This window comes from Rhea pennata, chromosome 7, assembly GCF_028389875.1.
Source record: "Rhea pennata isolate bPtePen1 chromosome 7, bPtePen1.pri, whole genome shotgun sequence".
NCBI classification, from domain to species: domain Eukaryota; kingdom Metazoa; phylum Chordata; class Aves; order Rheiformes; family Rheidae; genus Rhea; species Rhea pennata.
In genome coordinates, this window is record NC_084669.1 from 33661240 (window position 1) to 33684561 (window position 23322).

At 45.4% G+C, this 23322-nt stretch overlaps 1 protein-coding gene across 5 annotated transcripts in view; it reads left to right on the forward strand.

Annotated features, from left to right (window-relative positions):
* Positions 1-23322, forward strand: part of ARID5B (AT-rich interaction domain 5B) — a 100358-nt gene that overhangs the window by 70544 nt on the left and 6492 nt on the right. For 4 of the 5 annotated variants that reach the window (XM_062580331.1, XM_062580334.1, XM_062580332.1 and 1 more), the window contains 4 exons: positions 5879-6083; positions 8408-8460; positions 15443-15540; positions 21512-21710. In XM_062580331.1, the coding sequence (XP_062436315.1) occupies positions 5879-6083; positions 8408-8460; positions 15443-15540; positions 21512-21710 (555 nt within the window). The remainder of the gene's footprint in view (positions 1-5878; positions 6084-8407; positions 8461-15442; positions 15541-21511; positions 21711-23322) is intronic. The other variant, XM_062580333.1, reaches the window with a different exon arrangement.

Consider the following 23322-nt stretch of genomic DNA (forward strand, 5'->3'; position numbering starts at 1 on the left):
ATCTGGGCTGGCTCTTTAACACTGAGCAGTGAGCTGCATATTCCAGAGTTTGCTGAATAGTGCATGTTTTTAAAGAGTGTGCTATATTTGCTGCAGTGCTTAGCCCATGCTGCAAGTAAAAGCTGGATCACTGGTCTGTTTTTTCGGACTTATTTCTTAGACATTTGTGTGTTTGTGTCTTTCCCTTAAAATTATTTTAAAAAGACATGTCTGTAGTTTAATTTATGTCCTATTTTCTGTGTTGCCCCTGTGGTTTTAAATAGGAATTTGGTTTTCTCTTAAAGAAAAAAAAAGCACAAATGGCTCCTTTCAGGATGATTTAATTTGAAACCGTAAGATGCAAAGATGGAAAATTACTTAGAAAGATGAATACTCGTAGATGCTTATCTGTGAGCGAACTTGGTCACTGCGATAGCCCTGAGCACCAGCTAAGCACGTCTGCCTCGACTGAATTTTTAGATCAGCTCCTCTTGACTCCGTTGTTTCCAGACGTTCGGTGGGTGCCTATGTGCAAAGCATTTGCCTTGCTGCGGTTCTCCCTTCAGGAAGTGCACTGAGTCTGTAGGTGCACGTAGGCTGGTGGTGGTGCGGGCAGCGAATGTGCCGGGAGATTAGGAGGTTAGAGAGGTCGAGTGGAAGCGCTGGGCTCCCCGCTTCTCCGAGGAGGGCGGATTGAATTCCTCCTCCTCCTCCTCCTCCTCCCTAGGAGCGCGGGTAGAACTGTGCCTTCTGCTGGTGGCGGTGCAGGAAAGGCTGGAGGGCGTGCGGGCGCTCTGCCCCGAGAGCCGCGTTTCGCTGCTGCTTGTGCCCCGCGGGAGCCTGCGCCGAGGCATCCGCAGGCGTGGGAGAGGCGGCGTTGCCCGCCCCGCCGGGTCCCGCTCGCGTTCGCCTGAGTGGTTTTGCTCTGTGGAAGAACGTGCAAAATCCGCAGTGTGACAACGGCTCAGTTTGCCTCCGTTCCCCCTCCCCTCGGACAGGTCTCGTGTTAAAACATTAGCAGCAAATTGCAGCCTGGACTGTGTTGTCAAAGCACCCTGGTCTGTGCCATGAGTAGTTGTGCCTCTTCAGCACCTGATATATAGGTACTGGATAATTAAAAACAACAGTAACACTTCATACCAAATTGTTTATCCACTCTGTTTATATTCGAGTTCACTCTACTAGTCAAATGTGACAATATTTCAGATAAGAAGTAATTCTGCCTATTTATCTAGTCATACTGTGCTCATCATTGTGCAGATATTAATAGCATTAATTATCTTGGCCAGCTTAATTTCATTATAAATAATAGACGTGTTCATGATGTAGCGTCCTTGCTCCTGGTCCCACTGACTTCGCTGTGGCTCTTTGCATCAATCCGTGTCTCAGGGCTGTGGCTATACTTCAAAGGGGGGTGGGCAGTGAATCAGAAACCCACTAGAGCAGATTTTTTGCACTTTATGCAGTTTGAGTCGCTGCCAGTAGCTTTCTGGGGAAGAAGGGGAAGTGAATTTTGGGAGGAGAAGGGGGATCAAGGTCCATCTACTGTGGTTAAGTGATCATCTTAGGCTCCACACTGTGCTTCAGCAGAGATTTTTGTCTTCTGTCCTCACTCCATCTCTGGTTAATGCTGTCAATGGATCCACAGAAAGCAGAGTTGCAAACTGCTAGCATAAGTGGGACAAATCCACTTGAGTCAGATACCAAAATTTTTTGGCAGTGGTCCTGGCCATACTCCTGTTCCAGCTGGAGTCCTTCTTGACTGGAAGTTGTGCTTCTTTTATCCTCAGTGCGTGGCACCCAGTGCCTGACAGCAGCCCAATTTTGGGGGTGGCAGGGGGACGGGTGCAATGGAGACACGGTGGCTGAACGGTTTGGGTCGAGGGAAGTGGTGGAAGAAGTGGTGTTTTGGAGACTGTGGTTCTGAGCCTGTCAAGCACAGCACAAGCCACGCGGTTTGTAATGATGTGCTGAGTTTCATGTTCTTAGCTGCCAACGACTAGCAATCTTTGTACAATTTAGTTCATTAGGACATGTTTACCTTGAGCCACGAGCAGATCATTTTGTCGACTTTCGCTGTTAGCTGACATGGAAAAGCATTTGGTTTCGTATGTAGTTCTGAGCAAATTCCCATCTAGGTGACTTGTTAAAAATGGAATGACAGCAGGACAGACAGACCGCGTGGTCCTGGCCCCACAGATGCTGCCGGAGGAAGCAGCTCTCTTGTGTACCACTTCTTGCTTTTTTTCCAGCTCTCATGGAAAGGTGCATCTCAAACTTCTCTCCAAAATCTCCCAGGAATGTAGATGCTTTCATACTTCGTGTGCCATCGGGGCTGGGCGGATTTTCGTGTCATGCAGACTCCACTGTAAACCTCGCTGTCCCCACACGCTCTTCTGGCTTAGTGTCCCCAAAGAGCGTGCCCATTCAGAGTGTCTAAAAACACATTGTAAGACTTGTTAAAACTGCCTGGTCTGGCCGGTGTGAAGAGCTGGAAGGATTAAACTTGTTAAACATGGAAATTGTCCCCAAATGAATCTGCTCATTACATCTCCTAGTGCAAATGCTAAAATAAATCTCTCACTTCATCTGTATGGCCAGATCTGGGAAATTAGTTTAAAAGTTGCCAGCGTCTGCTTTTCCTGCAGCCACAGGTGGCCTGGCATGCTCTCAGGCCTGAAGATTTGTTCTGAGAGCCTCAGACATTATCTGGTTGAAACTCTTAATAAAGTCCTGTAGCGGTCTGGCGGGTGTGTGACCCCTGGCAGGAGAAAGCAAACGCGCGTGTGTATCCGTGAGCGTTCACCTGCCGTTTGATCGTGGATGATAGACTTCTGGCTGGAGGGATAGTAAGCCGTGGCCAGACGTTTCCAGAGCCTGCGTCAGTAGGCTCCCAGCTATCCGTGGAGAGGCTGCCGCAGCCTCCACCGCCTGTTCCCTTGGGGACGTGTTAACTCGTAGCGGGTCTCGAGCGAAAGAGCTTGAACTCCTCCAGCGGAAATTGGACGTTCCCGTTGTAACACAATTGTTAAGGCTTTGGGGGCAGAGCAGGAAAGCGAATATAGTCAAGTAAAATTCCTTGTTCGGTACCTTTGTCCAGATCTTTGTCTTCTAGGAAGATTTCAAGCTTGTGTTTCGAGAGTGAAGTTAGGTCAGTTGCCAGTCCCCGGGGCAAATCTGGCATGACTCAGAGGGACTTGGATGCATTTACGCTGGATTTACAGCGGCGTGGTGTGGACTGGCACCTGGCCCTTTCGGTTCCCATTAATCCTTGGCCATGGCAGTCATTCATATCTCCTGTCACGTGGTGGTGACGTTCCAGAAATGAGGCCCGTGCCTTGAACGCTGAATGGATGAAACATTGCAGCCCTCATCAAAGGTTCATTGAATCTGACACTACTTAGCCTCCTCGCTTTGCACTTGGGCGCTTTTGAGTTCAACAGGCGCTTTGACCTCTCTTCTCTGAGCACCGGAGGGAAAGAGGTTGTGTATAACACAAAGTTTTCTCACTCCCGGCGGCTCCTTTTATATGTTATTTTCTTTGTTTCCTTATGTCTCCTTGGGAGTAACGTCCCTTACTATTAGTTTGCTTTCATATAAGTGAGCCTTGATCTGATTTAGCATTCGGGCCCAGGCCAGCATTGCAAACATAATTCTGAATTGCCCAGTTTGAAAGAGAAAACATATTAAAAAGGTGGAGATAGATGGATAGATAGATAGATTCTTACCTAGCAAGTGGGCTTCAAAACCGAAAAATTGTTCCCAGGCTCAGAGAATTTGTTCCAAGCTTCAGCTTGCAACAAATTTACAGCTCAAATTAAAAATCTTAAATTTATTGAAGTTATGAGTTCCTATTGGGAGTGCTAACCCAGTCTTTGGTATGGCATTGAAAATTATGACAATGTAATTTGAACTTTGTAAGAGGAAGCTGTTAAATAATTTTGCAAGGAGCCAAAGTAAAAAAAAATTAAGGAATTACAGCTCTGAACTGAAAACTGGAGTAAGCCAATCTAAAGCTAATTTAATAAGAAAAATTCCCACTAGCTTCATTGCGTTTTGGATGAAACTCAGGACCTTTACAGAAGTCCAATCAGTAGCATATCTACAACTAAAAGGCAAAGCCTTGTGTCTTACGCCACGAGGAAGACAACCTCTCTGTAACATCGGGCCAGAGAGTATTGGGCAATAGAGGAAACACACGAGAAAAATCTTGCAGGAAATCCATTTTCAAGTCCCTGGGAGAAGCAAACCTGTACCCTGAGATGTCCAGCAGGGAGAGTTTTTTCAGCAATACTGAATAACATCAAAAATTGTGGCCACTTCTCCCTCTCTGTGCCTCTAGTTGGGTACCCTGCGTTGCCTTGTCTCATGTCTGTGGAAGGTTATAGATGCAGCTAGCCTTAAATCAGTGCTTTTTGCAAAGTTAATATGCTGAGGAGTGTAAAGGAAAAGGCTTTGCTTTCCTTGAGCCTGAGCACAGGGTAGCTTTCCTGAGACAAAATAAGCACATCGCAGTTAGTCTTTCCCGTAGTATATTTGCTCTTTGTTTCTGGCACTGCGATAATGCTCTCCATAGCGCTTACCTGCGAAATGTCAATGAGTGCCCGTGAAGCAGCTGGCTTAGGAGTGGGGACGACGACGGAGTCGATGGTTTACTGGAGGTTATGGAAAGGTTGGTGCCAGCTGCACTGAAATGCTCCCTGAAACTCTTGCCTTCTTCATCAGTGAGATATACCGCTCTCCTCCTAAATTCCCAAATACGGGCTTTTACAGCCTTCCTCGTCCCTCTGGGAGCACAGTGGACATGGCTTGGTTGGGGTATGGAGGCATCAAAAGGCTCCTTACAACGCTCAAGAGCGCTGAAGGGACAGCACATACCCAAAATAGAGCCCAGGACCACCTCCACTGCCTCGCAGTAGAGGACTTGCAGCATTTCACTGGAAATGTATTGATCCCATCGTGGGTGTGGTTTGTCTGGAGAGCTTTTAAAAATCAGTTTGCAAGGAGGTGCTCTTTTGTTATTTGTATACATAAACTGTGGGAAGGCTCGAATAGTAATTTGCCTGATTCAATGGGAGGATTATCTTCAGGAGGACTGCAGGATTAAGCCAGTCTCACTGGGTATTTCCCCCCTTGTTCTGAATGCTGATGAGAAGTAAAGTGGTTCCAATTTGTTGGCTTCCTGACTGGCACGCTCGTGCCGGGGAAGCCAGCGGGAAGCGCCGAGCTTTGGGACTCGCGTGCATGGAGGCTGCTCGTGTCTACCAGCGACGGCTCCTGCTACCCGCCTCTTCCTTCTGCTAAATGCAGAGAGCTGTGCTTAACTTTAAGCAGCTGCTCAAAGCCTCTTGCCTCAAGCCTGCGCTGCAGCAGACCCTCCACTGATGTGTGCTGAGCGCTCTGCCCAGGGGAGGCTTGCCAAAGTTTGCATCTCTTCTGGTGGGCCGAAGGCGAGGAGGCGGCGTCTTCCCCGAGCTGGCTGCGGAGCGCTCCTGGAAGGAGCTGAGCCCCTCGGCTCCGACGGGTGTCTGCGGGAGTCAGCGGCGCTCCGTGTCAGTCCTGCAACGAAGGTTATTATTAGACTTGCTAATGGCAAGTGTACGCGAGAGATGGGAGCTGTCTGTGACATAGCAACGTATAGTCAGAAAAACGCAGAGCTGGAGAGCATTGCCAATGGGTTATAACGATTTAAAGATGTGGCTATTTAAAAATGTTGTGACTAAGATTCAGAGCAAGACATTTAGCTCTATAAATAGCTTCCTTTGTTTCCCCTCAAACACAGTTGCGTGGTTTGGCCTTCATTTTTTTCAACAAGCCGTTCTGTTAGGAAGGGGTATTTATTCCTTAAGTGAAAATTAAAGGTTACCCAGATCTGATGTGACATCTTTTCTTTTCCCAGGTAAAGTGTGAGGCTAAGTCAGCTTTGCCCAAACCCAAGAGTAACAACAGCAACTGTAAAAAAGGCTCAAGTGAGGATAAATCAAAGATTGCCATAGGTGAAGAATGCAGAGCTGATGAGCAGGCTTTCCTTGTGGCACTTTATAAGTATATGAAAGAAAGGAAAACACCAATTGAACGAATACCCTATTTAGGTTTTAAGCAGAGTAAGTATCCTTTTTCTCACTTTCTTATTGACATTTTAGAATGGTTTGGCTTCTCTGGAGAAAGCATTTGCACACGGAGCCTATTTTAAAGCCTTATGGATGGGGGGACCATGTTTATATCTACAAATTTTCCAGTCCAAGCATTTTACTGTCTCTTATGCCTAGATTTGCATCGCTTCCTTCTGGGGTAGTTGCTGCCGGATATTTATAGGTTTAAATCCGCTGATTATGACTAGAAATAGGCATGCTGAAAACTCTCTAGTTTTCTGTTTTGTAAATCTGCAGCGTCTGTAATGCCTTTCTTCTGAGTTAATAATATGACGTATCTTTATTGTGCCCAGATGTTCTTTATGAAAGGACAAATATTAAAGGAAGACATTTAAAGGTGGTCAAGAAAGGCACAAAAGGGATCATATTTTAAGCACAAAAAATGTGTTTATAGTTAATAAATTACTGACTTCAGAGAATATAAAACCAGACTGTGTCTGTTTAATACAGAGTGCAGCTTTTAGAATTGCTTTGGCATGTACAGTTTGTAGTGCCACAATCTCTAAAGCAGTTGTAGGTGGAGAAGGTACAGTTGCAATTCAGTTTTACACAAATATTGCAATGCAAGTGTAGATCTTTCAGCATTTCCAACAAAAGCTGTAAATGGGGGTATTTTTCCTCTTTACCTATAGATTGAATGATACTTTAATTACTTAAAGGGGGGACTCTATGGGCTGAAATACTATTTACTCTAATTTATCTCTCAGATTAAAACCATGTGTTATTTTGATGAAGAATGTCAAACCTGTATGTTTTACATAACAATTTACATACCTAATAGCAGTTGGCACTGATTGCAACAGGCCTCCAGCAGCCATTATAAACTTATATAACTCCAAATGATTACAGTGTTTGTCTGAAAACTGGCTGCTTGAAATGGAAGTAAAATTAATGTACTATGAACAGCTTCGTTGCATTATGCATTGATTCAGATTAAATCAAGGCCTAAGCAAAGCTCTTGATAGCTCTGAAATGATACAAGGTTCAATGAGGCTTTCAGACCGTTTTTATGTCGAAGAGTGATTTTTTTTCCCCTCATTTTATTCTGCACTCCCTCAAGCAGGGGGACAGAGTAGGCTCAAAAGACAAGCTATAGCATTGTCTCTCAGATTCTCTGCCAGGGATGGGGTCCTTTGCTAACATTTAGCTGAAATACACTGAAAGTTGCCTGACACTCATTATAAATTGGGGGCCTGATCCAACAAATACTTAAATGCCAAGAGTAAGTATGCTGAGGTGAGCAGAAATGTTTGCAGGAACAGGCTCTGTATTTGTCCAGCAAGAGCTGTGCAAACACTGCCAGAGTAACTACAGTAGTGGGAAGAAGCACTATGCTCACTACAGCATTAGCATCACCCATGGGGAAGTAGAGCCGGTCCTCTGCGACGCACAGCGTCATGGCAGAATCAGGCCCCAGATCTTTGTGGTGTGTCTATTGGGAATCACCTTTTGTTGGTGGCATGGTGCATAGGCCTTTCGCCAACTTCAGTTATTCAATTATTGTCAATTATTCTTCTGTAAATTAAAAAAAAAATAAGACACCCTAGCAGCAAACAGTGGCCCCATGGGACATTGAGGAAAAGCATATGAGGAGGAAGAGCGATGGAGCAGGCAACAAGCATCTCCCAACACATCTTTTGGAGGAGATGCCTCTGAGCCTCCTAGCCCACAACCGTGGGCAAGGCACCACCACCCCTTCCATAGTAATTTTGGTCCCTGTCAGCTGAACTCCCCCAGGTTCGTTCCCGTAGGCCCCATTCAAGCGCAGCCCATTGTTTATTGATGATGAAGGACGTTATCTGGGCTACAGTAAATATTGGATATTGTTGTTTAATCAATAGGCATTCTCCATGAGCCAGTGTGCGGCTCATGCTTGCTTGTTAATGAAATCAGTGCTAAACAAATAATTTAAACCAACATTCTTTTCAATGAGTAATTTTTATTATCAAAGTTAGGGAAACATGTTACAGCCATTATACTGTGTTTCTTATCAGCAAAGTCAAATGAGCCCATTACCTTTGTCTCAGGATACTTTTCCAGTCCTATAAAGCCATCTAAATGTGTTCTCTTATATGTAATTAAAAGTATATATATAGTGTGGGCTAATATTTACTCTTCAGATTATGTAAATATGTCTTTGCAAATTGTTTCACAGCAGCTTTTTCAGAGACTGTGAGCATTTTTTTTCTATTTTTTTTAAACTGTTTAATTAACATTTCTTTGAAATATGTTGGTTAATGCAATGCTTATCTAAATACTTATTGTCCCTCTAACAGTTAACCTTTGGACTATGTTTCAAGCTGCTCAAAAACTGGGAGGATATGAAACAGTAAGTGTTTAAGTAACTTAAATGAAATAATTGTGCAATCTAACTTTTCTCTGTTAGAAAAAAATACAAAAGCAAACAATCATTTGCTGCATTTTAGACTAGCTATACACATTGTGGGTTTATTGGACCATTTTTGGAAACAGTCCCAATTAGTTCCAGGTTTGGCAAAATTGTAAACTTGTCGTAAAAACTACAAGTGGAAAACATATGTAACTCTTCCCTGTCAAGGAAATTAGTTGGGTCTGTAATTTTTTCCCATGTTGAGAAAGGGCTATTATTGTACAACAAGCCAAGATTGCATAAAAGAAATTTCACTTGGCAACATCCCTGACATCTGTTCATGTCTAATATGGGAAATGTATTAAAGGCTTTCAAAAGTAATCAGCATTGTCCATTAAGGAATAGTATGCTGCAGTATCTTCTCTTATTCCAAGTGTAAAAGATCTTTATTAGACAAGGGTCAGTACCACATAAACAGGAAGTTATCAAAGTAATTCAGAAAAGTTTCTGACACTTTTTATCAGCTAACCATATCTGACAAGAGCAGTTTATTTTTAGCTCACAGGAAAAATTGATGGCCATGGATTTTACAGCATGTATTTTGAACCAATAAAATATTAGAGCAACAAACTTAGATTAAAATCTTGAAATGAGAAGAAAGAGCTGCATTAATATGGCACATAGAGACGACATCTGTAATAAAAACCAATTGACATAGGAAGATGTCGTCACTGGAAATATTTTCTTTGCACACAATGATCAGATTAAGTTGTTCAGTTCCTGCCACAGTTGGATGAAAGAAATTATTTTTGCTTTGTTTACGAAGTAATCTGGGACATATCTGTGCTGCAGAGAAATGACAAGAAGAAATGTACTATCAAGAAGCAGAAAGTCATTTGAACGAATAATGTAAAACTCCCTATTTTCTTTCCATACAATAACGCATATTGTTCTCTAAATTAACAGGGTTTATTAGCGTGGGTGTGGTTAGGGGTTTGTGGAACAAGAACACTCTCAACAAAACTATATGCTTGATTTGGCTTCTGTTATTTCTCTATCTTTCATTAATCAGCACATACCATGCTTATGTCGAGGGGTGTGCGTGTGTGCGCTCATGGGTGTACATGCATGATTAGCTCCTGTGGCTGTATAGTTACAGCAGTTAGGAGCCAGGAGTCTTTGCTGTGAGTTGTGAAGTGCAATGAAGATGAGAACTAAAAACTTGAACCTGATCCAGAGTGCAAGCAAAGGCTAGAAGGGAGACAGCAGGGGTGACATGGGCAGAGCGCTCAGGGAGGCAGGTAACATCACAGCAACGTTTGGGATCTGCTTGAAGGGACTGGGATGCCCAAGTGGTGGTTTGCTGGAGAGAGCTGAGGTTGAGTGCCAGAATGAGAGAGGCAGGGATGGATTTAGAGATGCTGAAGAAGGTGAACCTGCATGTGTGGAGGAAGGGCTGGGGCGATGTGGTTGTGAGCACAAGGCTGCTGAGGCAGGTCTACCAAAGGCAGCAGAAATGTAAAGCATCCCGTAGGTGGGCATCCATGTCAAGTAGCGTCAGTCCATCCTCATCTCAAAGCTCCTGTCCTTGTCTCACCAAAACATGTGCTCTGATGGTGAGGCACATTTGTGACCTTTGAGGAAAATGTACCGATTTTGCTTATTCTCCATAGACAAGAAACTTAAAAACTGCTTGCTGGTCAGTAAATGGCGACGATAGTACAGCTCAGGCCAGCTCCGGTTTGGGAGTGAGTGGGGCTGAAGTGAGGGGGGCCTGATCCAATTTTTGTGGATATGGGTGTCTTTCATATTTTCTCTGTAGAAGAGCTGAGATTTGCAAGACTGTGTGGATGCGAGTTAGGTTGTACATGGAGCATGAGGCCACCCAACTTCATCCTTTTTTGTTGATGATCTCATCCTCAATATGGATCTGCCTTAGTTTTACATTCTCTGAATGTTAAACCAATAGCTGTTGCAATGCTTTGAGCTATCCACCCTCTTTTTTCTTTTTTAAATTTTACGGGCATTTTACACTGACTGAGTTTGCCAAGCTGCAACTGACTGTGTATGTTTTATCATGGTGAACTTTGATGGAAGGCTTTTGTGTTTGGTTCTTGTTTTATTAGGCAGCGAATGGCTGGGGTGATACAGACCTCAGTACTAGTTCCAGGATCTTAGATCTTCTTAGTCTCATATTTAAAATTTAAGTGAGTGCTGTGATGCAGTAGTGACCAAATGATGCCAGTATCTGTTGATGATGAGATGTCATGTGCAGAACAAAGGCTTCCTCAAATTTAACACACATTTATCTGATTAACATGCATTTACCTTCATAGACCCAACTATCTAACTTAGATGAGTCATTGGTCCATTTTAAGGGCTTCATCATCTTTAATTTGCTTTAAAGTTTCGCGAGTTTCTGTTTTGTTTGTTAAGGTGAAAGTGGGTCTTTTGTAAGTATTGTGGGGGAAAAAAATGCTTACGAATGGATATTTGGCTTCAGCACGTGACAGCCATTGTATAAACAAGCAACAAATAAAAGGTTGGTTAAAATCATTTGTTGGAACTGAGAATGGTCAGTTAACTAGTTTTTGACTAGGGAGCACAGAAGCTTTCCTGGTGAGATCAGTTGCAAACTTCGCATCCTTGTGTGTGCAGAAGAATGGTAGTCGGCCCATTTTCACTTCCATCCCCTGCCCTGTCCACGTACAGATGCTTTGATGGGGCTTTTAAAATGTCTCTGACAGGGAATCAGAGATTATGTGCAGTGTTTCTCGGCTTCTGCTCAGACTTGCCAAGTAATGCAAGACCTCTGAGTCCAGTCCTGTCATTTAAGAATTGAAAGGTGAATGAAAACAGCCAGGGATTGGATTCAAAGTGCGACAACTTTCTTAACCATCTGCCAGTCTTTCCTTGATTATCACGTTTCAGGTGCTGGGATGGATCCAGTGAAGCTTAACAGAAGGTGTTACCTATACATATGGGATGTTTAGTAGTGTCAAGTCATCATTGTGTGTCATATGCTTTTATTTAAGGGCTCTCCCATTAGAGCATTTTTGAAGGTCTTTTCTCATCTCCCCATTTTCTGTTTGATTACTAATTCTTACAAAGTTGTCATCTATAGCTGTGTAATATTGCAGTCCCGCATACTCCTTGGGACAGTGTTCTTCTTAAGCACAGTACAGGCCTAATAAAAATAAAAACACATGCAAATTGGTCCAGCTCCTCACCAGATGAAGACGTCTCTCTGGAATTTGTGAGATTATGTTTCTCTTAAATAAAGATACATGAAATAAGCATCTTTGCTTATAATAATAAGAGAGTGCATTGGAAAGTACTCTGTATAGCAGACCTGAGAGCACCTCACAACAGTGAATGATTTAAAATATCCCCAAATCCCTAGATGAAATTTCAAAACAATGTTGCATTGTAGATGGCTCAGCTGCAGTGACATTGAACAACCATGGCCTGGGATTTTCTCAGTCGTCCTGAATGAAGTGAATAAAATGTGCAGATGTTCGTAGATTGAGAAACTTCCAGGGATTATCCAAAAAGTTGTCTTTGGCAAGTCATGAAGTGGCATCTTCCCCTCAGAGCCAACACACAAGGAATGCCTTGGTATGTTCGTCTTGGCAGGAGACTGTGGTGCTGAATGGACAACCTGAAGATGTCTTAGAAAGATAAAAGATTAAAAAGAAAATTACATGGGACCTAATCTTTGGTCTGTAGCAACCTAAATTTTGCTGAAGGTCAGTAGGATCCCATTTATCTGCTGCCTCCTTGAAGCCACAACACTGGCTTCAAGTTCTTTAGTTTTAAAAAATTACTGATCAAGACAACTACCAAAGTTTTGCATCTGGGCAAGCCCAAAGAAGCTGACATATCGGTGGCATCCAAAATACCTGAGTTTATGTCATACAGAACTAATCTAACACCGAGAGCTCTGTTTTGAAGAGCTTTGTGAAGATCACATGCCGTGACCAGAAAATCTGTCATTAGATTTGCTGCTGTGGTGCAGAAAATCTTTAAGATTTCTCAAAGCAGAAGCCACCAATAAAAGAAAGACTTTGTATAAACAATCCCTGACTTTAACAGCTAAGATCGTTGCTTTTCTTTGGTTGCTCTTGGTGAGCCCAGTTATGGGATTGTGGACCTACAGGTTGGAGCAAATTGTGCAGAGGGGCTGGAAACTAGAAAACTAAACTTCGAAACTAAAACCAGTGCTGGATTGGAAATCTGTAGGAGATGAGACTGGCCAATCCAATTCCTTTGATTGATGGGGGAACCAGGAGCATCCTGCACCCTTAGAAATGTGAGCACTGTGAGGGATATATATACCAGTGGAAGCTGGGAAAAGAGCAAATGGGAGATCTAAGGCAACGAGGGAACTTTGTCCTCCTTTAACATTATCAACTGGAGCATGTCAACGTATGTCAAGAGACTAAAGATGAATTAACAAGTGTATATTGAAAGTGCTCAGGAAATATCTGTTAAAGCTCTTGCTGCGTCTGCATGGTCTTAGTCCACTCTCCTTCCATGCCTTTAAGAAAACGGCACCTTGCTTTTGATAGTTTATGGGAAATTATCTGCTCAGGCAACCAAAGTACTTTAACATTTTTGTACCTTTTGGTGCAAGGCTTTCCGTTTGCCCTGTGCCGCAGCCAGAGGCGCGTTATTAAGCAGGAACACATACGAGCCCCTCGGAGGTGGAAACCGCTGGGCAGGCGTTTTCGGTATGAATGATAACCACAAGCAGCGCGTCGCTGAGCAGTGCCCTTCCTTGGTTCCTCAGGAGGTTTCTTCTCACTGGAAGCGGCTGGGAGAGACTTCAAGGAGAGGAGAAGGAGACACTTTATCTGGATGTGGCCAGCGTGAGCATCTGGCTCCAGCGACGCTGCCCCGCGTGACAGTGGCGAAGTTTCCACAGAGCTGCATTTTGTTTAAGGATGTAATTTATCACTTACTTGGGTCCTTTGAAGTTTATTTAGCATAAAACCTGCACTTTGCAGAGCAGGGGAGAGCTCAACCCTAGGCTCCGTTAGAATAACATTCGTTTTGGGGAAGGAGAGATCTAAACCGAGCTCCGTACGTGGGAGAGCGCAGTTTTGCTAATTGCCAGGGAGTTCTGGTCCGCTGCAGAGGCAGAACTGGATAAAGCCGGGCAAATGTCTGATGTGTAAATACTGTTATCCCAAACAGCCCAGAAGGGAGAGACGCCGGTCACGGTCGAGTGATTTCAGAAGCACAGCCCCAGATCAGCCGTGTGCGCCTTTGCTCCCCTCGTCCCCCCGGCCGCCAGAAGCTCCAGTCAATACAAAGCCTCTCGCCACGATCCAGCGGGCACCGGTGACCCTGGGGAGTCGTCAGGAGGCACGGGCCGTCGGGCCATGCCTCTGCCGTCCCGGGGTTCCTCTGCGACGGGGACTTCAGATGTTTAACCCCTTCCATAATAATAACCAGCAGCAGTGTGGGCTGCATGGTGGAGAAGTGGCTTAAGAACCTGAACAAAACTGACTTAGAATGAACCTTTTCCTCAAATGAGAGTTCGATCTGTTACTTAAATCATTCACTTGTGCAGAACGTATCCCTCAATTGGGGCATCTCACGCCTCCGGTCTTTGGGTTGGCTCCAGAAGACAGAAGAAAATTAGTGAATGCAGTTGGTCCATTTTGCTTTAAATGGGATTTAAGATAAAATGCTTCCTTTTTACAAATACCTGTAGGTGCAAACTATCTAGAGGTACCAGTTGTGAGTGGGAGGTGCTGATGATTTCTAAGAACTGGGCAAACAATGAACTTGAAGGAATTGTAACATTATCAAATAATGGGTCTCCAGCCATCCTCTTGCCTGTAGAGAATCATTTCAGCAAAGGAGGGACTCTTCTTTTATGTAGAGATGAACAAAGCACGTCTTAGCCTGTAATATTTAATGACAGTAGCCAGCTCCTCTTCTTTAGATTAAAATTACAGACCTCAGATTGCAAGCTGTAATATTTGTTTTCTTCTGATTGCTGCCTTTAGCTCCTCAGAAAACGCCATTGAGCGCTCTGTGGGGAGCTCTGGAGAAGCCTCCAGGGCTGAATGTATTAAAATCCACAGCATTCCACAGAAAATGATAAAATTCTCCCCAAATTGCCCCAGCCTTCCCCCCCCCCCTAATTTTCCACTGGCCCTGTTTATGAACTGCAGGCAGAGAAGGGTGATCTGTTGAGCTTGTCCTATTCCTGTTTTTCTTCCTGTTTTAAATATATAAAATAATGAAGTGGTATTCAGAAACAATTCTTTTGCCAGGTCTTCCATCTGTTATTCTGTATAATCCTAATTCCTGTACCAAAAAATCCAGAACCATGGTATGCAACTCAATATGTTACAAGATGTTTATTTTCATCAGCGTGGTCCAATAAAGTACATAGCTCAAATATTAACATTGGAGTATGTTAAGATTTCATTAATATTTGATATATATATTTAACTGACATAAATGGGTAAAAATAAACAGCTTGTAACATATAGAGTTACGGACTATGCTTTTGTGGATTTGTAGAATTCTGTGGTAGATTTGGATTTTGCAGCAGATTTATTTTCTCTAATTCAGCTAAAATAACTACGTAATCATTATTTGTGCCGAGTTTGGTTCGAGCTTCATTTTCATAATTCACGGTGGGATTTGTCTGCATAACTTCTGATGGTTAATGACCCTATATTGATTGAGCTCCTCTTTTGTGAGGCTGCATTGCTTGTGACTTGATAATGAATCAGGCAGATCACTCCATTTTAGAGAGAAATAAAATAGACATGGTTGCAACTTAAAAAACAAAAAGGCACCCGAAGCTCTGTGCGCGCTGTATATTCTGTAGGGGCTTTTATAGTGCTGGTAGTACATGGTGTTCTGAAAGTGTCACACATGCATTTGTTGTTGTGAACTGAAATGCTGTAGGATCTGTAAAGATGCAAGATTAAATTTTCCATTGCCATTTTTACAGATAACAGCCCGTCGACAATGGAAACATATTTATGATGAATTAGGTGGTAACCCTGGAAGCACAAGTGCTGCTACATGTACTCGCAGACATTATGAAAGGTAAGATAACAAATCTGAAATGCTTGTTTAATAATGAAAAAATTAATTTGGAGAGCCTTCAAAGCATTTTGTAAAGAATTGGCGAACGAGAGAGGGAGAGGGGTTTTAAAGACGTGGTGGATATTCCCCCACCAGGTTAGTCAGGTAATCCACAGTGACTTAAACCAGGGCGTACGTCTCCGGTGACAAAATCAACAAAACGAGCATCTGATTTTTCTTTGGTTCGTATCTTAATTTTTACAACAGCTTCGCTGGGAAGGAGGCTGCAAAACGGAGCCAACCGCACCCCAGGAAAAACGAGGAAGGGCAGCTAGCGGGTGCGACGGCTCCTCCGCCGTCGTTGCCCCAGGAGGGCCGGTCAGGCCAGCGGGGGCTGCGGTGGGCGCGCGAGGCGGGCGCAGCGCGTGCCGCGGTCCCTCCCCGGGCCCGTGACGGTTCCCGGGGCTTCTCCCGGTCCCTGGCCGGCTGGCCGAAGGTGGCCTTTGGAGAAGAAAAAGCCTGTAGGATCTTCAGGTTAGCCCTGGGCTAGCCAGAAACATGCTTTACCCTGTCTGGCCTGAAGAACCCAAACACGTGTACACGTGTATGACAACCCTCAGTGACTGCTCCGGTCCCTGGATTTCTAGTGCTAGGTGCTTTTTTAATTTTTTTTCCCAACCACAGGAAAACCGTATTGAGACTCAGGCTTGGAAAAAAAAGTCGATGAAATTGTCCTGCTTTGTCTCAGGTGGTATTTCTGACTACAGCACCTGCAAATGTAACGTTCATGTACAGCCAGCGTGCTCGGTTGACATTTAGTCTAAAAGCGGGGCCGCCGCGCGGGGCAGACGTTCCCGGCTGAGGACGCACGCGCGTTTTCCAGCGCGAAGGTGCGCTGTGAAGCTAGGCTGGAAGTTGGGTTAAGCTGGGAAGGAAGCGCTGGGTGAACCTCGGGGTTTCTCCTTCCCGAGCCGCGCCGGGCTCGCGGGGCTGCGGCCGCTCGCGCAGCGCGGCCCTGCTCCGGCGCGGCGGCGCGGCCCACTGCGGGGGAAAGGGTTTTAGTGCGGGGTCAGCCGCGGTCCCGGCTCCCCTGAACCTGCCGCCGGCTGGGTTATCCCGGATAGGCCCGAGCACTTCATAAAAATGTCTTTGTCAGCCCGGTTTCCCTTCCAAACCTATTCGTCTCTGTCAGTTTTTAATATTAGCACCAGGCTCTTGGCTATAGGCCATTAGTACTGTACTTAATTGCTCGTGTTACAGATGATTACCAATATAAAAGGCATTAATGGTCTCCCATCGCGGGGCCGTCGCTCGGTGCGCGGCGGCGGCGGCGGCGCGGGCGTTCGGGGCGGCGCTTTGCCCCGCCGGCGCCGGCGCGCTCGCGGCTGCCGCCCGGACCTCTCCTCCGAGAGCTCCTTGCGGAGGGCGAGGAGCCCCCCTCTGCCCGCCGCCGGCGGGTGAGACGCGGCCCCCTCGGTCCCGACGGGCCCTGCGCGCCGCGGGCCGCGGGCGCAAAACCCCGGCAGTTTTTATGGCGCCCCTCACCGTGGCCTCGGGGCACCTGCAGGGCGCGCCGCACGTCGTCCGTCCCGTTGCAGGGGGCCCGGCGTCAGGAGGCACGGTGCCTTGGGCCCTTCACAGCCCCTTCGGCCTCTTCTTTTTTCCCCCCATCTAAATTGCTCACGTAAATATTATATATTATCAGAAACACAAGGCAGGTCAAAATAAGTCCCTTTTACACGGCTCCCTTCAACAGCCGTGAAGTCTCTCTGCCCTGAGGATGTTGTGGGGTAATTCGACGTGCCGGAGGGTCCCACATTCCTTACGACTGCTGCTTGGTTTCCTTACGGCATTTCGATAACTTGGGTGAAGTGCAAGCGTTCCAGCACAGTTTTATAGGCGGCAGCAGCCAGTCTTTCAGAGGGAGGAAAATACAGGCGCTTGTTATAACATCTACCTGAAAACGCTTATGGTTGTCTTTTAATACACGCTGTAATTAATAGAAGGTTTTGGGTTACACTGTTAAGTGTGAAAACATCCTCTGGCAAAAATTAATCAAGTGTTATGTCATGCTGTAAACTACAGCTAGCTCTTTGTTTGACCCAAAAAACTTGCCAAGCAGCAGTTTTTGTTGTCGAACGGACGGGGTGGTTTTGCTTTTGTCCGCACCCCGCTTTGCTGCCCCCTCCCAGCGCAGCCAGGCACAGCCTCTGATGAAAGTCTGCAACTTGCAAATTGTGTCAATAGTTTTCCGTCAAGCATGAATTTGAGCCTGAAGATGGATGAGGTGTCTTAGTCCCCTTTTTCTTTTCCTTTTTTTTTTTTTTTGATAAATAACGAGAGGTTTCTACTTATGATTTTCTGTCCTCAGGGCTTTATCATTAAGATTAAATAACTGTACTCTCAAGCATGCCACTGAACAAACATCTTTTCAATTACGTGAGTAACAGATGCTTTAACAAAGGAACTATTGAAAATTCAGAAAGTTCCCCCCTCCCCCCAAAAAAAAATTTTTAAGAAGTATCGGATGGCAGAGGAACGTGCTCGTTCACCCCTAAAACAGATCCTGATCCCAGCTGATCGGCTGGAAACACGCGAGAGCGTGCCGGGCGCGCCTCCGTTCCGCGTAATCCGTACGTGAAAATGCAGCGGTTCCCGGCTCAGGTCGGGCCTCGCGTTCGTTGTTGTTTCTGTGGCTGGGAGAAAACGTTGACTAATAAAGATGAAGGGCGTTTTTGTTCTTTTTATGAAATGCTAATGATGAAGACATGTTTGATATACTGTGAAATACATTTTTCTAATGTGAAGTTTCTGCTTTTTGTTGGGAAAGAGATTCAGTCCCTGGAGGATTTTAGAATTTGTAAATATAAAATTATCTGCTTCAGTGTTTTTTAAAAAAAGGTTGGCAGAAAGCCAGATTACTTACATTACTGTAATAGATTTGCTGACCTCTGACATCTGCTGCGGAGAAGTACATTGAATTTTTCATAATATCAGATGATGCAGATCTAAAAACTCAGTACACTCTGCACCATTATTTAATTCAGGACTTAGTAAAGCACAATCTTTTTTTAGAGTAGCAGTTTATACGTGATTAAACTTAATATTGCCGATTGTAATAAATCAGGATTAGTATAGTACTGATTTGTTAATCTAACTTGTATTGATTTTAAGTTGTCTTTATTTAAAAAAAAAAAAGGCTCGCTTTTCACAGTGACTGAATTTAATAAGAAGCTCTGTGATAGCAAAGACTCCCCTACTGTTTCTGCTCTTGGCTGGAAAATGTTATTCTTGTATTATTCCAGGGGAAAAAAAATAAAAAAAAGCCTCATGCTGCTAAAAATCTGCTGCCTGTGGAAAGATTTTTTAATACACTGGTGCTTACATATTCTATTTATGTTAATTGACTTATAAATAATACATTTTATTAATCTTAATATTGGAATGTTGATCGTGATAAAGACCCTTTTATTTGGTTTTCTCCCAGCTTTTGCAAGTAAATATTCCTTAGACCACAAAATATCGCCCCCCCCTTTCCTTTTTTCCTGAATACTTCAGTAATTCCCCCCGCGTGCGAAATCCAGCCTCGCTTCGAAGCGGCTGAGACGGTGGCTGCTGCTCCCGGCGCGGAGGACAGCAGAGGGGTTCGGCTGCCTTTTTTTTTTTTTTTTTGGCTTCGCCTTTCCTTGCGCAAAGACTGATTAAATCTCACCTGGGCCGCAAATATTTGCAAAAAAAAAAAAAAAAAGAAGGCCCGCGCTCCTTTCAGGCGCGTCGCCTTCAGCTGCGCGGCGCGTTCGCCGCGAGCGTGGCTGCAGCGGGCCTCCGCTTCGCCGCCCGCCCCGTGCTGCAAAACCCTCGAGCCCTCGGGCGATAAGATCGCGTCCCGTGCGTAACTGCAAGTAAAAAAGTAAATAGGAGGGGGGAGAAGCGCGGCCGGCGCCCGCGCCGTGCCTCGCGGTGGCCTTAGCGTGCCTGCCGCCCCGCAGCGGCGGCGCCGTCCAAGGCCGGAGCGGCCGCGGCGGCGGCTGCTGGCGCCGGGCCTCGGGCCGGCTGCGCCGAGGGTGCTCCCACGGCCGCCTCGCCGCCAGCTGCGGAGCGCGGCGGGAGCAAGCGGCACGCGCGCCGCCGCGCTCCCACGGCAGCCCCGCGCGCCGGAGCTGCGCGCCCCCGCCGCCCGCGTGGGGAGGCGTTGCGCCGGCCGGGAGACGCAGGTATAAAGTTTTTATTGTGTGTACGTTTTTATTCTATATACATATATACACACATACATACACATAACTTTTTTTCCTCCCGCATTCCCATGGCAACAAAACAAAGTCAAACACGGGGGTGGCGGCGCGGGTTTCCCTTCGCCTGCCCCGGCGGAGCACGCGCCGACGCGCGCGCCCCGTGGCCGACGTCGAGCAGCCCTCAAGTATGAACAAGATTTTTTTTTTTTTTCATTCTTTCCCCTTATTCTGCTTAGTTATGCTCTTTATTATACACACATTAACTGTAATATTACAGTGGGAAGCAGGTATTTGGCAACTGCGTATTATTTTGCTAAGTTTGCATAGAGGGAGCAGTTTCCAGTTTTAGCAGCTGTAACATGTTTAAACTCAGTTTGTAATGGGATCTGAAGATGAATATTCCCTGTGGGCTCTGCTTAGCTTCATTACTGGAGCCCTGCCAAATTCAGGGCTAGAAAGTATTATTCACGCCTCTTTGCACATACCATGTCAGAGCATGCTCAGTTAATGAATTTTGTTTCTAATATAGCATAAATTAGGTTTATATTTTAACATAATTTATGTTGCATTTTATTAAAATGTAAAATATTATGATCGCGAGCAATCTAATTTCTGCTCTCTTAAGCCCAAACTGTGTTTGAACATCTAAGTATGTAAATCAAAATTGCATGCTTAGGAACTGATTCTAGGATAACAAACGAATATCTGAACCAAAGAGATTTCTGCCTTGGAGTCTTAGATTAAAGATAATTAAGGATTCCTGGTATTTGAACAGATTTATGTTGTTTATAAGCAAAGTACATTTTCTTCATAGCGTCAGCTTGTCTTTTTTTTAAAACAAATTATGTTTGCTGTATTAAAGTTCATATTTTTAAAGTCTGAGCCTTGTATTAATCCCACAGTTAGTCATTAATCATACCAAATGCATTATAAAAACTTTAATCACTGAAGTTGAAACTGAGATTGTAATGCAATCTATCCCTTTTAATTACATCAGTTATTTTTCCTTTCAGATCACGAATTGCAGAGGGGAAACAGATAGATTAAAGCCCAAACTGTTCTATGCTTTGGCGACGGGGTGGGGGGGGAGGATATTTTTTGCTTGTTTCTTCTTTTTTTAGAGCGGCTTCACACGCTTTGTGGAGGAAAGTTCCCGGGATAAAATTTCCTTCGTTTTTTAACTCTCTTCCTCTCTGGTTTGCTGTCCCGTCTCCGCCCGGGGCGGACGGCTCCAGCTCGGTGCTAGGGAGGAAAAGGCAGGTTTGCAGAGGCGGGGGCCGTGGCGCCGGTGCCGGCGCCCGGGGACCCTGCCGCGCTCGTCCGCCGCCGAGGGCCCCCTGCGCCTTGCGCTTAGGGGAACCAGCCTGCAGATCACGAAGCTGTTACCGGCTTGCTCAGTGGTGCTTCCCTGGGGTTTGCTCTGTGCTTTTAAGGAGAGGCAGGAAAAAATTAAAAAAAAAAAAAGTAATTTTTTCGATCGATCTGAAACGGCGTGGCTCATGTCCTCAGCTGCATACAGCGCTGCAGCGTTGCTGACACCTGATTTACACCAATTACAGCTCCACTGGATTTACACCACGTGATAATCTTGCCAAATAAGTTGATTTATCACAGTTGGATTTGTAGATGTAGAGTTTACAGGGTTGCTTTTACACTGCGGAAGGAGATAGATTTATTAAGTAAACTGCTCATAGTAGTTACATTTTGTTCTTTGCTAGAATGGCAAAACCTGATCAATTATTTGTTCCTTAATCCCCTAGATTAATCCTGCCATATGAAAGATTTATTAAAGGAGAGGAAGATAAGCCGCTGCCTCCAGTGAAACCTCGAAAACAGGATAACAGTTCCCAGGAGGGTGAAGCGAAAACAAAAGTGTCTGGAACAAAACGCATCAAAAATGAAAACCAAAAGAGCAAGAAGGAAAAAGATAATGCACAGAAACCCCAGGATGCATCTGAGGTTGGTTGCTTTCCTGCTTTTTAACTTTCAATTCAAAATGTACAGCTTTAATCCCGTGAAATCCAGTGGTACGGCGCACGGTTTAAATGGGCGGATTCGGAGCGGTTGGCCTTTCCCGCGCGCAGCTCCGGTTGCTGCAGCGCCGTCGGTGTTGCGCTTTTGCCGGGCTGCGGACGGCCACCAGTTAGCTCCATACTGCGTGGAAGCGATGGCAGAAAACCAAGCCCTGGATGTAACGAGGATCGTTTCTCCTCGTTGTGTTATACAGCGGTCGCCGCTGGAAGATCAGCAGCTGCCAAAAGGAAACCACACAAGCACCACAGTTATTTCCTAATCTAAGTATAGTGTGCGGGAACCTCTAATGCTGCTGATAATACTGTGGTGACTGCTGGATACAGCTGATTTGTGTAATGGCAGCCTCGGGATCAGCCCTTCCGTGCTTGCAGAGGTAGGCACACGCCTGTCAACGCCAGGGCTTTTACCACGTCACCTGCGATTTCTCCTTGGGCTGAAAGGTCACTTTTGGGGGAGACTGAGCCTGCCGGGCCTGCCCGCTCCCCCTCTCGGGCCACCAGCGGTTCCTGCTGGGAGAGATCCCTCTCCTGACGCCTGGTCCCCACGCAGGGTCTCAGCCAGCACCGTCCTAGCACCAGCCTCCTGCAACAGAGTTTGTGCTCACAGCCGATGATAAGATAGATGAGCAAAATTCATGTTAGTCTGCAAGTAAGGGGGTTGCTAAGGGACATAAAATCAGTGGGGATTTTCCTCCAATGTGTCTTCTTTTCTGTGAGTCCTGCCCACGTCTCCTGGGCCCCACTTGCACTGGGGTGCGAATGAGTCCCTGAAGCTCCTCACGCGCTGCCCCGTGCACAAGATGTTGCTTTTCCCCCCAGCCTGCCAGATCACAGCAGCCTTCAAGGTGTTGTAAGTATTTGAAGAATGCCAACAGCCATGTGACGTGCCCGGCAGACTCGGGCTGCTCCCTTGACTTCGTTGCTGTCTGGCAGGTACATAAGTCCTGCCTGTTTCTAAACCAGCCTGGAAATTGGTATTGACTCAGCTAACAACAATCCTCCTCCTCACTGTTTAAAAAAATCACAGAGCCAGTAAACAGGGATGCGTCTGAGACGTTGCCTACTCAGTTTCAAGAGCAGGAAATTTTGATTTTTGCGTGCTGCTACCTCTTTAAGTCATGCTTACGGTGGCAAGTCTCGTCTCCTGTCTGAACTAGAATTTGTGTTTTTAATAGCCTTGATCAACAGCGCCTGTAATATCCAGCGTCAGAGACTTCACAGAGAGGGGAGAGATTTTTGTTTTCTCTCACGCTATAATTTTAAAGTAGGGAACCCGTTTAGGGGGAGAACCCCTCTGCTTCTGATTAAAATACATGGAGAGGAGAGTGCACAAAAACCTACTAAAGTCACTGGAAGGTTGCAACACAAATTGCCCACGGCAAGGAAATGCGAAGTTAAGGCTTGTGCTCCATTCCCCTGTCATTCCTTTGTGCCTGGTTATTTATTGTGGGGCCTTGGATCAGCAAGATATGTTACATACTATCGGGCCTGCCACAGCTCGGCACAACATAACAAGTCAGCAATGGAGCGTCAGCCTT